This window comes from Delphinapterus leucas, chromosome 8, assembly GCF_059928025.1.
Source record: "Delphinapterus leucas isolate spDelLeu-1000000601 "Yukka" chromosome 8, BTC_Dleu_Yukka2, whole genome shotgun sequence".
NCBI classification, from domain to species: domain Eukaryota; kingdom Metazoa; phylum Chordata; class Mammalia; order Artiodactyla; family Monodontidae; genus Delphinapterus; species Delphinapterus leucas.
Window position 1 is genome coordinate 22,388,869 of NC_143136.1, and position 16,315 is coordinate 22,405,183.

Sequence of the window (16,315 nt, forward strand, 5' to 3'; positions counted from 1 at the left end):
TGCCAGGAAGGACGGGCTGAAACTCTGGCTGAAGCTTCCATCCACAGGCTAAGTCTCTTCTTTATCAGGGAAGCCTCAGTTTCGCTCTTAAAGCCTCTCAGCCATTGAAGCAGACCCACCCAGATTATCTGTCATACTTTTACTTAAAGTTAACTGTTTATGGGCTTTAATCATATCTACAAAATACCTTCACAGCAACACCTAGATTAGCCTTTGAATGAATAACTGGAAACTAAGCCTAGCCAAGTGACCCATCTATAGATCATCTCAGGTCCCAAAATGTTTGTCCCTGGAGTTTCTCAGTGTTGCTTATGATCTAATTTTCTGTCCTTCATACCTCTAATAATAGGGGTTATGTCCATGTTTACCTGCTGTTTTTTGATATTTAAGTGGATTGATTCTAACCAACAAATAGGCAATATAGTCAGTATATTCTAAATGTAGGAAATGCATGTACATACAAATCATACATGGCGGGATCGATTATTTTAAAACTTTGTTTGCTAGCTCAGACTTTATATTTAATCAAAACCTTCCAAAGAACAATCTTCTCTGAATTTAAAGTATAACCAAGGAATCTTGGTTTATAGAATGTCATGAACAAGTCATCTCCTGCTAATTTTTTCCTTTGTGCTGAAACTACACTTTTAAAAAAACATTTGTATGTATCTGTTCAATAGCATCATGAAAGTATAATTTCAGCATTAAATCTACTTCCACCTTTTCTCACTGACTCACTGCAATTAGTCTTTTCTTTGCTTCACTACATCATTTTAATGATGGCAGATCAAAGCCTTAATATATATTAAAAATAAGAAAAACTTCAGTTATGAAATATCATTGCCACAGGGAAGTATTACTTTTATAATTTGTATGGGAATTTAAAGATTCTTTTGAGTTCGAGTTACAATTTGTCGTTTTCACATTAGAATAGAGGATCTAGATAAGTTTATCAATTCACTGAAAGGTTGAACATTTCTATTATAAATGATCACTTGCCACTTAATTGTTCATAATTTGGTCATCCAGATGAAGTAGAATAGACTTGAATTTTTCAGAGTATCATAAACATAAAAGATCCAAAATATTAATCTTCAGAAGAATTCATGGGCCCCTGAAAATATGTCACAGATCCCAGAGGGGTCTACACTTCTACTCAAACTGCCTTGGGTATAGGAAAAATAGAAAATGACAGTATTTCATATGTCCTGATATGTAATTGAATATTGCTTTGAGTTTGAAGTAATTGCTATGGAATTAATCTCATTATATTCCTTGATTGTCATTGTTCTGGGGGTTCCAAGTGAGCAAGCATTATTTTAGCCAGTAATAATAGGAATTAACTGCAAGGAGTTTGTGAAATTCTTCTTCTTCAGAAGCTGCTATCAGAGTTTCTTATGGTGAGAAAAGAGCCCTTATTCTAGTGACTGGTAAGCTGGGGTGTAAATGCATCCCTCTAGAGTCTGGAGAGAAGGAGGCATCCAAGCTTCAGAGAAGGAAGCAAAACTACTCAACAAGAGAAAAGGAGAGGAATTTAATAGTCCCAGAACGGGAGGAGGAAGAAAGGAGTGAAGAAAACAAGGAGATGGGAGGGAGAGAGGAGAGGGGGTGCCTTGGTGAAGTTGAGAGGTCACACACTCTACAGTTTGTGAGCCGCTCATCTCCAATAAGGGGACTAAACTCACCAAACAATTTGTGTGAAGGTTTTTTGTATGTTGGTTTGTTTGATTTTCCTATACACATCACCAATGGGTTGAATTTCTATCTGGGTTATATAGTGTTATTTCAAGCCACATACGCAGATGTAGGAACTGGGGGGCAGCGAGGGCTTAGGTACTATCTAGTTGTTTACATTTGTTTGATCCTTTAATTAATTCCCCAACAAATCTGTGGACTAAACATAACTATTACCCTACTTTCTAGATAGAGCATTGGAGCCTCCAGAATCAACCTAGCTGGGAAGAGGAAGAGTGGCCCCAATATATGTCTCCTCACTAGGTTCCCTCTGCTCTTTCCCCCCAAACGCCCTACTTCCTTGTTAGTCAAGACAAATTTCTTTTAAAATAAGCTCTTGTAGTGTTATCTCCCTTTACAGCAAGTCAGTGCCTTCCCTTGCAATGTGATTTGACATTTCTCACGTGGCCCCTAGGGAATGAAGTTGCTATATCAAAGTGGCATCTTGCCGATGACCTCCTGAGGCTGCGGAACCACAGTGTCAACAGGAGTTCATTACAGGGGCTCCTGGTGCTACACAAAATGCTTGCTGTTTGCTCTAAACAATGAACTTTCATTATTGAAGGAAGGCTGAAGATTTGAGGGTCAAGCTCTAGGTGACAATGGGATTACGTTTCCCGTAGTGGTAGGAAAGTTTGTGCAAGCCCTTTTGAAGAGTTTTGAACAAGTTTTGTCTTTATTATGGCCTTTATACAGATCATAACCAGCTTTCAGGACAGTTCCATGGTCCAGAGAGAAAGCCTGAGTAAGAGCAGAATGGGCGAGATTAGCTTCATTGCAGTCTTTGAAATTGTCATTTTAGATTGAGATATATTCATTTTGTGTTACATGTAAATGCTTCCTCCTAAGAAGAAAGTTAATGTATAAACTTAATAAAAAGTTAATGAATGTGAAGTTATTTAATTTAAAATAGTTTTGAATTTGTATGTTTAGAAAAACACTGCGGATAAATCTAGATGCTACAAAATTTGGTTCAAAAGATCTGTCCAGTTCTTTTTTTTTTTTTTTTTTTTTTTTTGTGTCCAGTTCTTTGTAGCAAAAGTTTACTGATATCATGCCATATGCTCCATTTGTCACATGCTATCATTAAGGCACTCATTAAAATGCATATCTGAAGGGCCAGATGTTTCATTTTTATTATACACCATTTTCTTCACATTTACAATTCATGTATGCTTATATAATGGCTAAAATTTTGTGAATATTTCTTTGCATACTTATGCATATGTTTTGTGTTTCTGTCTCTATGTCTGTAAAATCTATACGGGCATGTTTTTATATCTATATACACACATACAGAAATGGATTTTTTTGAGTATGGACCTGTGAATTGATTCTACCCTATTTAAAAAATATATTCTCTTGTTCAGAAGTCAGACTATTAGATACCAATACACATGACAACCAATTACTCTCTTCCATTTCTCCTGGTTTCTTTTCTTCTCCTTTGTTTCAAAATACTGCTTGCGGGGCAGCTGATGAAAGGGAAGTGCTATTAAAGGAGCCACAGGAAGGGGCATGAAAACAAAGACCTTAGTTCTCTGCGGACTAGCCAAATAGTGCTTGAATCAGAGACTTTTAAACAAAAATATTTTATTATTGATTTAAATTGAAATCATTGACCAAGCCCCTTCTACCCCAGTCCTGATTTTTCAAAGTAATCTAGTAGTAATACACATAGAAAATATATGGAAAAATTGAGTGTTGCTCAGGATTGAGGGGACAGATAACTGGGTGACTTGTTTTTTTCTATACTGTAGGTTTGGAATTTTAAAATGCAAGACATTATAACTTTCTAGCTTGTTCAAGAAAAAATAAATTTTTCTAAGTTTCTGTTGTATTCAAGAGAACGCATGCTGCCACATACATACAGGAACCTTTAATATCTGTGATATTCTTTTTAAAATTTTTCCATGAACAGGCTAGTTACCGAAGACTAAAACACATGCAGAAGTTGGTTTGTTGTATTTTTTTGAAAATAAAGAAAGAAGTAATACTAGATAAAAACACAGATTTGTCTTTTAAGCTGTGTTAGGTTTTTTTTGTGGGGAAAGACATAAGTTGAGAAGGAGAAAACAATAATAGTATTTTTCATTTTCATCTTTTCCTCTAAAGTGAATTGACGAAAACTTATACTGCAAAAAGGGAGGACTGATCTCCTACATCAAATCTTTCCTTAAGTTTTAATAGGTTGGCTAAAAAGGGACCAATTAGTTCTTACTTCTTATCCCCACAAGATTATAGCAACATATGCAGTAAAATTAATTCAACATACTTCACCAGTTTAAACAAGGAAATTATTACTCATCCTGGGTGAGTGGGTGAGTAATTCTTTGCAAGATTGTAAATCATCCTGAAACTCCCAGAGTCACAGGTGGAAATTCCCAGGCTCAGTGGTAAGTAAGATAATCCTTAGTTTATCAAAATGGCTCTCCTTACAAGACCATGTTATTTGTGATGGGTCATTTTGTACCATTGTATCATCTTGAAGGAGAAGCTGCCTTATAACTTAGCTTGGAGTGAGTCTTATTTAAGTCCATTTAAAATATGTTTATCTTCCTGGTTTTGTGGGTCAGATTTTTACCAGTTGCTTCTTGAAACAGTTCTTCTAACCACATCATCATTGGAGTGTCTCATTACTGATAAAGCACTTGAAAATCCTGAATCTGAGAACTTCCTCACATCTACCTGCTTTATAGCATTGGCTATCACCACCTTATATCACAGTGGATCTAAGGTAATGAGGTATATTAGCAGTTGGTGCCCCATTATATTAAGCCTCTGCTGGAACCCCACCCTTCTCATAAAAGGAGGATGCTGTTATTTTTGCCATGAGTTGGCTTCAATTTTCCAACTTATTTCACATTTCCACCTGGGTTAAATGCACACGCTTGCCATGTGTTCTGATCCATGCTTGCTTTATGAAGGCCTATTGGAGAACAGGCTTTGAAGACACAGAGACGTGGGTTCAAATCACTGTCCTTACACCCATTAGCTGTGTAACACAGAAAAGCTACTTGACCTATGCTTCCTTATCTATAGAGCAGATGTTATAAACTGACATCACAGGTTTATTATAAAGATTGGATCCTGTGTGTGATGAGCATCCCATAGCATCTTACCATAAAAGTCAGTTAAATGGTGTGAAAAAAAGTAAGTTGTTACTGTTGCTATGAGCAAAAACAGATTTGGAAGTCAAGGACTAAAATTATGCATATGGTTCCCATAAAAATTCTTAAATTATTTCACTTCATTATTAGCTCATTCAAAATAGAGGTTTCAGGTCTTAACCTGAATCTCTTATCCTACTAACATTTTCATCTCCCCACAGCATCAATTTTATCATGCTCTGTCTCTTTAGAAGAGTTGCCAAGAACTTCCCATTCTAAATCCTCAACATGGCATCCTCTGATCTTTAGCATTAAGGTCCCTCACTCTCCAGACTTTATCATCTACCACTTCAAACCAACTCTTAGATCTAATCAGGCCAGAGTTCTCACCATTCTCCAGGGATAAAGAATTAATCTCCAGCCCTTCGTGTTTGATAAGGCATAGTCCCTGTCTTCAAGGGGCTCGGAGTATAGATGAAGAGACCAACTGTCTGTGGCGAAGGCCATAAGGAGTTGACTATCTTTATGAACGGAGGTCTATGGTAAAACAGGTGAAGGGGTGATTAAATTCAGCCAGGAGTGGGGCTGTGGTGGGTGGAAGGGCTAGGAAACACTTCAGAGAGGAAGTAGCACTTTTGTCAGTCCTTTAGGAATGAGCATGATTTTATTTTGGGCAGAGGGAGCCGCATGACCAAAGCCTGAAAGTAGATGGTCCTCATCCAAGGCACTACAGCAGATGGCAGGAGGGATGGCTGAGACTGGAGAGACACACCTGATGAGGCTGGCAAGGGCCAGGCTGGGAAGTTCTTTGCTGCTCTACCAATAAACCTAAAAAGAGCAGCATTCCTTTTCCTGAATTCCTGGTGCAATTATTCTTTGTGCACCTGTTTGTGACATTAAAACATTTTTTTAATACAAGTGATTTATAGGCCCCTAGAGAACCAGGAAAAACCATTAAGTTCTTTCCTTTTCTTCTCAGCGCTTCCCATGCAGGGCAGCACATAGGATTGAAGGTATCACGACACAGAGGTGTAAAGTGTGTACTTAGGATTTGAGTTCGCTCTCTGCTGTTTCCACCCGTCCCCACTTCTAACTGGATGAACTTAGGAAAGTTACAGCATCTCTATGAATGTCACTTTCTTCCTCTGAAAATGGGATAATGCCAATTTCTATATGATAGGCCTTTTATAATGATTCAGTAAATTCTTAACCAATGTTTCCTACTCAGTTATTCAATAAACATTAATTGACCGCCTACTACAGGATGAAACCTGTGCTAGATTCGGATTACTCAGTGATGAGTTAAATAGACACGGGCTTTGTGATCTAGTATTTATTATTATTACTATTATTATTAATGTAGATCTTTAATAAATACTATTAAAACAAATTAATGTGTTTCAGCCACATCAGTATCTTACCTGTGGTTGGACCAGTTCCCTCTTGTCCTGCTCCCGGGGTGTGTTACTTGACTGGTTGACTGACAAGAATTGCCACATCCAACGTTTATGGAGCCCACCAGTAACACGGTTGTGTAGCTTTATCAGAGCTCTTATCCTAACTAGGTTTAGTAGGTGAGACCAGCCTCAGGAGGATAACTATGCATGCTCAAATCTAATTCTTAGTATGGCTTAGTCAAATTTGTGCTGTTTGAACTGTTCTCCAAAACTTGCGATTACTAGTGCTCTGGAAAGCAGAAGTCTAGAGTCCTTGGAATAACTAATTTTGCGCAAGCTATTCCACGATAAAGCTATATTTTTGTTTTTACTGCTGGTGAAGTGAATGTACAAAAGTAAGCACTGCCTATGTTCTGGTAGATGTGATGACTCCTTACTTGATAAAGGGATGCACCTGTCAGTCTCAAAGATGTAGAGTCACCAACAGCAGAGAAAGTGGTCCTAGGCAGATATTGGGGACTGAGAATTGAAAATCATTCCTAAAGACAACCTGGGTGTGCTGGCCTCAGGCAGAAGCAGTGGAACAGCCGCATCCCGTGGCAGATCACTGTAGTCCTGCCAAATGGAGTGATTTAACTTCTCGGTACAACTATAAGAATAACATCTGTAAACAGCTTACTGGTAAATGTGTTCCTTCATGGATTGTATTGTTCTAACTCTGACTCTCTTTATTTGCTGCTCAGTTTAGTTTTTGCTTAAAAACTTTATTTTTCATCAACTTTATGTCCTGGGTGCAGCATATTTCTGGTTACCAAATTTTTCTTTCTTCCCTCAAGGGGAAATCCTAAGGTATCTGTCAATAACATCCCAATCTACAGTCAGGAGTGGGGCACAATAAGGCAAAAATGCAAGTTCCTTGACAGAAATATAAACAAAAAACTATACTGGACTCAAAGACAGGAGATGGGAGATATATATATATATATACACACACACACACACACACACACACACACAGGGGTATATCTAAAAAGGCTTCAGGGAAGATGTCAATTTGGGGACAGTTTTGAGAGGTAGGTGCTTTGAGAGGGAGGCATGTATTCAAGGTAGAGGAGTTAGCATAAGCAAGCCAGGGACCAGGAAGCAGAGGTTACATTGCATATTGTAATATATACCAGTTTGGCAGGTGGCCGCGCATTTATGATAGACTGTTGGAAGATGAGATTGGAAAATTGGCTGGAGCTAGACTGTGTAGGCATTGAAAATCAGAGGGAATGGGTTGTCATTAAGGTGTTTAAGCAAGGTTATTCCTAAAAGCCTTTATTCCAGACTTCCTGGATCATGTATACCCTTAAATCACAATTAAAATTAATTATAAAGTACCTTGAATAATTCAAGCATAAGCCTTTTTCTTTTTCCTTAATCTACAATAGATTTCTTCTGCTGATTTAGAGATTTCAAGTGCAGTAGAACTCTGTTATATCATATACTCAGAAATATCCTGGGTCAACCTATGTCTCCTTTAACCATAAAAGCCTGAAACAACATGGCTGTAATAGACACATGAATCCCTGGACCCCAAATGAGGGTATCCATTGTATATCATTTCTGTCACAGTCTACCTTTTATTTTCTGCATTTTTTGTAATCTAAATTGTGATAGAAGCCAGCATAGTCACTTCCTGCTAAATCAAAGCATTCAGCTTCACTTTAAGCTAAATATTGAGACCTTCTCTAGTATACCTATTGGTGGGCTGAGGTTCAAAGTGTTTCAGCTGAGCTCTGGCCTCATTGACTTAAAACATCTTAATGACACTTTGTTATGAGAGTCATTAGGCCCAGAGTCTGTAACACACTCTCTGTGCCCTGCCTCTGCTAGAGCAGGCACTATGTACTGAAGAAAGCGAGAGAATGTAGGACAAGTCCTACTGGCCTGGCAAGGGTCCCACCTAACTTCTCATGACGTGTCCAGGCCACGTGACACCTGCTCGAAGGTGTGGATAGGCAGTTAATTTTATGGAGAGTAGGAGGTGTGGGCTCAGCTTTTTTTTTTTTTCTTTCCGTGAGGCAGTATTTGAAGGATATTCATTCTCTCTTGAGTCTAAACTTTATGCAACAAGCAGCAACTGGATGTTATTTTAAAATAAGCAAAAGCCACCAAAAGATCCTGGTCTGGGTCCTTGTTTGAGAGAAAGAGTTGGTTGAGAAGTGTTCCTTGGTCAGGATTAACCCAAGGGAAAAATCCAAGAGGGAGAGAAGATCTGTGGGTTTCTTACCCCAGCCCACAGGAAGGCTATGCCATGAAAAGGCTTCTGACCCATTGACACGCAGCAAGTTGGACGGGGAACCAATTCTTCTTTTGAGGTTTGGAGGAAAAGAGAGGAATTCTCTTGTTCGTGGCGTTTGAAGGATGGCTTCTCCATTTCATCAGCTTCACATCTTGGTCTGGAAAAATTGGCTAGGCGTCAAAAGGCAGCCGGTGAGTAAAACAAGGGAAGGGGTCCTGGGGGAAGGGCTCCAGACAATTTTAAAATGTAGTGTTCATGACAGGTAAAAAGAGAAGGAGAAGAGTTTTAAATCATTTTCTAAAGCAGGAATGAGATATTTCAAAATCATCCCTGCATCTGTCTTACAGCTAAATGGGGTGAGTCTAAACATGCCCCCAAAGCTGCCTTTTGATTTCAGGAAATTAAAAGAATAAACCAGGACATGGCCCGGGCAAGAAAAGGATACATCTTGTTACTGGTTGAATTGGAACTTGTGTTGAATTCTAGATTTTGGGCCAAAATGCTTTCAGAAATTTTCCTAATGAATTCTGTTAAAAATGAGATGAGGAAAAGTTTCAGATGAAAGGTACAATAAATGGGGGAGAAATGTACTTAAAAACCAAAACCAATAGAAAGGTTGGTTGATAAGAAAAAGTATTTACTAGAAATGCCAAACAAAGGTTAATATGTATGTGATGCTTCAAGAGTATTATTGAATCACTTTACTGCTACAATCTGTCTACTCAGCTTATTGCAACATCTTTTTTTTTTTGTGCTCTTACACTCATGTTTGCTTTTTAAATTACATAGCCAGCTATTACATCCTCACCATATAGGGTGCAGGGAGATTGAGAAAGGAACTGGCTTCTGTGAGTTGTTGCATATTCAGAAGAATGTTTGAAAACTGGAGAAATCCAAAAAGACATTCGATATACTTCATTTTAGAAGGAAATTCCCAGCCTAAAATTAATAATATAAATATTTGCAAATAATATACATCATAGAAACCAAAGTTTATCTATACACCTTATCTCACTCTAGGTTTGCTTGCAGTGCCTGACGCCTTACTTACTTACACCTTACAAGTGTTCTGATGTGTATAGTATGAGGGAGAAGTTGATTTGCCTTTGTGAATTTGGTGGATAGGATTTAAAATCACAAGGCATTATGTGATTACACGGGTGTGGGTGTGGATATAAAATTTTAAATCATTAATATTTTTACTTCATTGTCGGAAGCAACACATCGGAAACAACACAAAAGTGAAACTTTCCATAATTTTCCCACAGTAGGTTCTGTGTGGAATTCAGCAGGGAAAGAGTCTGGGTAGGTGGAGGTGGTTAGAAGACGAGAATTGGCTTCTTGGTTCTATTCCTCACTAGCTACATGACTTAAAGAGCATATCACAATTTCTCTGAGCGCTGATTTTCCCATTTGTAAAATGGGCATCTGGTCTACCATATCTGTCTCATAGGGTGGTAAGAACAAAATGTGCTAATGTATTTCAAAGTGCTTTATAAATGGTGAAACACTTGGCAAATAGATTATAGAGGGATTTGGGGCAATGTCTGTGTCATATTTTATTCAAAGTAATGGTGAAAGAAAATGCAGGGGAAGGGAGAAAGAAATTTATATACAGTAAAGTTCCTAAGTGATGAAAACTCAATAGTTAAAAATAAAAGAATAAAGGAACTGAAAACATATATCTGTTGCTGATAAGCTGAATGCTAAGGGGGTATATTTTCCTTACAATTCCATTTTACCTAAAAATTAAAAATAAACCCTCAGGTGAATAAATTTTTTCATTAAGAAATTTTATCTTTAGAAACTTTAATAAGTTCCTTCCTCATCTGTAAAGTAGCTGGCATATCAATTTTCTACTTTAGAGTTTTTCTCCATTTTAGTCAATTTCTGCTGGACATGGCATATTTAAAGAAGGTGAAAGTCAGGCATGCTAAAATGTTTTCACTATGATAACTTATTCCTAAGTAACCAAAATCCCTGAAAGCCCCTGATAATAATACTTTTGCCTAGGGAAAGAGAATACATGAACTATTAGTTCATTTTGGGACATCAAATAATTCAGATCTTAAGAGCACCTTGAGAGAATGGGACCTAGCACAGTCTTGGTTGCAGGAAGTGAGATCATTAAAAGTCCAGAATTTGGGGCACTACAGAAGGCCCACCGGAATCCATTATGAGTAACCAGAGGGACAGAAGAGACCCTTAGAAAATGGTGATGCCAAAAGGAGAAGGAAAGACAATTTTAAGTGGAGAGGTAGAGGGCAAAGAAAGGTGTATTTCCTCATAGTTTTGCCTAGAGCCAATCCTATGTCTTGGTACTGGAAGAGAGGACTTGAGGACCCAGGTGGAAGGGATATATGTGTGCCAGTGTTACTTAAGAGGGAAGAATGAGAAAATCAAGAGGTTGGAAAGTTAGGATTAAAAAATCTAAAAGGAGATAAATGTTTTTAAAATGTGAAAAGAGAAAATATAGACAAATTAGAAGACAGAACATGTAAAGAAGGGGTATATAAATTGGAGGAGAGGACAAAGTCTTTGTATAGGAACTGGACTTTGTCATCCATCAAGCAGTTATTTAAAATGCAGGTATTTTTATTTCTATCTTTGTAATTGTTCTGAATATGGCACTTTAAAAATATACTTTTATACCCAGGAAAATAGAAATTAAGTTGTGTGACACTGGAAATGTATAGTCATTAGTGAATGTTGAGGAAAAATGCTAGTATCACCTCCATGCCATCCTCTTCCATTTTGTTTTCAAGAGAGTCAATCACAGAGCAAGGCAGTAGAAAGGATAGTGTGTAGAGGAAGAAGTTAGGAATCTATAAATGGAGACGCAAAACAAGAAAAAAATATAGTAAAATTATTAAAGTTGAGTGGGGATTACTGAGGAAGTTTATTATAAAAGTATATACTCGACTAGAAAGTGAAAAAACAATTTTAAACAACTATGCTGTCTAAGAAGTAAAATAACAATGGAACAAGCTACATGTTGACTGGGCTGCAAAAAAGGGAAGGCAGGATTTTTTATTTTTTTTTATTTTTTTATTTTTTTTTTTTGCGGTACGCGGGCCTCCCACCGCTGCGGCCCCTCCCGCCACGGAGCACAGGCTCCGGACGCGCAGGCTCAGAGGCCATGGCCCACGGACCCAGCTGCTCCACGGCACGTGGGATCCTCCCGGACCGGGGCACGAACCCGCAGTCCCCCTGCATCGGCAGGCGGACCCCCAACCACTGCGCCACCAGGGAAGACCAAGATTTTTAATTTTTGAGGTGACTTTCCTCAAAATTGTTCTTAGAGCTAATGTTTCTCTCTTTTTTGTAAAATCAAATGTCAGAATTCTGAACTCTTTGAGATTATCTAGCTGCCTTGATTTTACAGGGCCCCTGAGAGCTCAAGGTACTTGTCCAGAGTCACATAGTGAGTTTAAAAACACAGTTATATTCTACCAAAACTGGATCTCTTCTTTCCATTACCTCCTGCTGCTTCTCTATTGCTCCTAAGTTGAGTTTCCTTTCCCAATATTCTCTAATCCCTGCTCAGAGTTCAGCCCATCAACAAAGAGATCATATTCGCTAAGGAGGCCTTAGATATTGCTGTTTTTCAATATTAGTGGTAATACCAATTCTCAATTATATTGCAAAAAATGAATACTAGAGGAGTGTGAAAAAATACATTAGGCATCAACAGAAATGTTAGGCAATAGAGAAAGTCAATTAGATGCAGTTGCTACCCTGCTGGTCTTGTAATTTAACTCTAAAATATAATGGAAAAATGAGCATACATTCCACCGGAGATGGTTAGCAACAGGGAGGCTCACCTAATGAGATGCTAGTTAATGACAGGAAACAGAGTCCTGGGACAGCAAAGACACTGAAGGCTTAAAGACTAGATAGTGCAAGATAAGAATTTATCTTTCATTAAGAAGATGGATTCTAAATAGGCATATCAAGAAGTGACCACAAGTCTCTATAGAAGTGGAATCTAATTCCAGACTTATGACCTAAAGAAGGAAAATTAACTTCAGCTATTTATTTTCTGTTGTAACTATTTAGCTGGTGGATCACACTTTAGCTCAGTTGATGATAGACCTAGTTTTTCTATCATAGATATTCCTACAACTTGATAAACTTCTAAAACTGGATCGAATTTGATACTTCCTCCCCAGTCCTCACCTTGCTCATTTGATGAGCTAAAGAAATGGCTAAAGAAAAAGGAAGACTTAACTTGAAAATTTTGGGACAGGTTGGTCCATGCATTAAAATAATTTTTTGATTAAAACAATTTAGAATTAAACTCGAATTTCAAATTTAATTCTAAATCAGATTAAAATGAATTCAGTGTTGCACAAGTCACTCAACTACATGGTCAAATGTTCCAGGCCCTTTTACCTCTTCTGGATCTGTACTATTTACTCCCTTAAGCCCTTTTAATTGTTCAAAAAATTTGTATCTACTTGTTCATTACGGTGCCGGGCACATAGCAGACATGCACATTTTATTAGTTTAGTCAAGCAAAAAGTAAATGAGGTAAAGATGTTTTGGAAGTGGAAGCAATAGACAAATAATTAGCTTAAAGCCCAATAAAAATGTGTTATTTTCATAAACATCGAAGAAGGTTTACCAATCTTCAAATTGTATTATAATCTATAAATATGGATTTCAGAACATTGTCTTGATCCCAGTTTTTAGATGGGTTATTTATGTAGACGGCAGTGTTCACTAGCAGAAAGCCCAATTAACACAACTCTTGTGCCACTTTTGTTTCCTTGTTTTGGGGGTGAAACTAAGGTTTATTTCACATCTAAAGTATCACACTCTTACTTCTGAATATGAACCTTGTTACTTGTTAACACCAAGTAACAGTCACCTTTGACTTAACAGACAATGCAAAAAGGAAGGAATAGAAGAGGAAGAAAAAGACTGTATACTTTATATAGGAAAGTTTGGGCGATTTTTATTTTCAGGTTTGTAATAAAAAGTTATGATTCTAGGTTACAGCTCAACCTTTAAATGACTTTCAATGCTGTCATAGGCTGAACTAATAAAAGTGTGGTATTGCAATCAAAGAGAGCTAGTAATCTATTCTGTAGGGGCTTGGCTACAAAACTTAGTGGTTAACTGTGCAGGTGCTGAAGTCAGGCTCCCTGGGTCCAAATACCAGCTCTAGCGTTTAGTGGCTTATGGAATGAAGGCTTATTTAGTCTCTTTAATATTCTAACTTCCCATCTGCAAGAGGAAATGAGGTGATTATATTAAATGAGATAGTGCATGTTAAGTGTTTAACGTAGCACCTTGCACATTCTCAGCAGTCATATATTAGCTATTATTTGGAGTACTTTCTTGAATTTTGATATTAATTTTAAGAAGACCACTTGACAACAAGAATTCACCCTGGGGAAGATATTTTGAAATCATATTTAACAGGGAATTGGTAAAGGAACTGGCATTGGTACCCAAGAGGAGAGAGGATTTTGTCTCTATTCGAATACTTGTAGAATTCTCCTGCCGGAGGGGAAGCCAAACTAAGGCAAATAAATGTTAGTCATGGGAAGGAAGATATCACCTTGATATGAGCAAAAAAATCGGACAATGTGAGTTGTCCAATAATGAAGAAGTCTCGCGAAATATTGAACTTCTAGTCACCAGAAACATTCAAGTACAGGCTGCATAACCATATTGCAGAGATGTTTTCCCTAACTTTTCATGTACCAGTCATTCTGGACTTATTTCTTTTCCTGGAATATTCCACCCTCTTTCCCATTTGTGGGTCTTCACCCATATGTTTCCCCGGCTTGAAAGACTCCCACTTCTTTCTCATATTCTATCCAACACACATATCCTTTCTTCTGCCTGACCGTTGTTCATCTTTTAGCTTTAGATTCGGCTCCCCTTGCTTTATCTTCCTTTCACACTCTTGACTTCCTGTATCTTAGCATTATCTATTACATTTGGTGATAATTTTTTTTCATGTTTCCCTTCCTCAAAAGACTGAAAAATTTAAATGCTCTATCCTCAGGGCCAGGTACACAGTAGGTGCTCAATAATTTTTTATTGTGTTAATGAATGTATAAGCCTTATATGAATGATTACTATAGTGTATGTTAAACTGTAAGTTTCCTTAAGACTCTCCAAGACTGTGGTTTCATGGAGGGAAATGGAGAATCTTCATCCTAAACATTTTACTTTTATTTATTTTCAGAGTTAAGGAGAAGAATCCCCATTGAAATCTGGAAATTGTACTGATATTCAGTATTATTCACTTCAGACATAACTAACTTCTAACCACTGTAGTGCAAGGGATACAAACTCAAATATCTGTAAGGGCAAGACAGGCAATGTAACTGTGTGAAATGGGACAAGCATAGACGGTAGGAAATGAGGACATTTATGATTAAGACTAGAGAGTGAATATCCTACTTACAGGCATTCAAATAGTAGTAGTTTCTCAAATTTTTAAATATATAGCAATACATTGATTTAAAGTCCACCTGTATCTTATTTTCTTATTTACTTTCAATGAAAATAAGAACATAATAAAAATGATGGCCACAACTGGAATCAGGTGTACTAACAGTAATCAGAATAAAGCGTTCCAACAAAGTAATGACGTGTGAATGACTTAAAGTTGAAATTATGTGCTCTGCCAAGATTTTTCAGAAAATTAGATCTGAAAGGTTTTCAGAGACTTGAAACAATAGTTCTCAGCAAATTCAGAGGCAAATGTTACTAGGTAATTCAACTGAGTTAAAAAGTACTACAGATCTTGTAGTGAATGGAAATTTTGGAGTGAATTTACATGTGGTTCATTCAAGGAATTTCTTAAGATTTAAACCTAGAATTTTGAGTGGATGACCTCACTGACTTCAAGGCCACTGAAGTGTGTCCTGTCATCATTATTAATTCTCCAAAACTTATCACCTGCATTGTGCAACAGGATATAGTTCCTAGATAGAAAGCATGTTTTTTTTTTCTTTAAATCTCTTTTCTTGGTCCTCTTCTCTTTTGCTGTCTTTTATTTATTTTATTTTTAAATTTTTAAATAGATTTATTTAATTAATTAATTATTTTTTGGCTGTGTTGGGTCTTCGTTGCTGTGCACTGGCTTTCTCTAGTTGCAGTGAGCGGGGGCTACTCTTCGTTGTGGTGCGCAGGCTTCTCATTGTCGTGGCTTCTCTTGTTGCGGAGCACGGGCTCTAGGCACGCAAGCTTCAGTAGTTGTGACATGTGGGCTCAGTGGTTGTGGCTCGCGGGCTCTAGAGCTCAGGCTCAGTAGTTGTGGCGCACAGGCTTAGTTGCTCCGTGGCATGTGGGATCTTCCCGGACCAGGGCTCGAACCTGTGTCCCCTTCATTGGCAGGTGGATTCTTAACCACTGCACCACCAGGGAAGCCCCTCTTTTAAAAATTGGTTCTGGATTTTCAAAAAGAATTACTTTTAAAATAATTTAAAAATTTTTAATTTTAAAATAATTTCAAATTTAAGGAGAAGTTGCATGAACAGTACAAATATATATTTTTCTAGAGCTAGTTGAGATTGGTGCCCCATTACCTCAGATACTTTAGTGTGCATATTTCACAAACAAGGAAGTCCTCCAATATAACCCAATACCACCATCAAATCCTTAGATCCAATTCAATATTCACCAGTTCTCCCAATCATGTCCTTACAGAAAAATAGTCCAGTCATGTTCTGTATCTAGTTTTTATGTCTTTAGTTTCCTTCAGTCCGTAACAGTTTGGTAGTCTTTCCTTGACTTTAATGACCCTGACACATTTTGAACAT

At 37.5% G+C, this 16,315-nt stretch overlaps 1 protein-coding gene across 7 annotated transcripts in view; it reads left to right on the forward strand.

Annotated features, from left to right (window-relative positions):
- The first annotated feature begins 8,061 nt into the window (after positions 1-8,061).
- Positions 8,062-16,315, forward strand: part of ABCA12 (ATP binding cassette subfamily A member 12) — a 191,455-nt gene continuing 183,201 nt past the window's right edge. For 2 of the 7 annotated variants that reach the window (XM_089916401.1, XM_089916404.1), the window contains exon 1: positions 8,063-8,719. Coding sequence is in view for 2 of the 7 variants with exons in the window: in XM_089916403.1 (XP_089772529.1) it covers positions 8,651-8,719 (69 nt within the window). In the remaining 5 variants the exon portion in view is untranslated. Of the gene's footprint in view, positions 8,720-16,315 lie in introns of all 7 variants that reach the window. The other 5 variants (XM_089916403.1, XM_030760453.2, XM_089916405.1 and 2 more) reach the window with 4 other exon arrangements.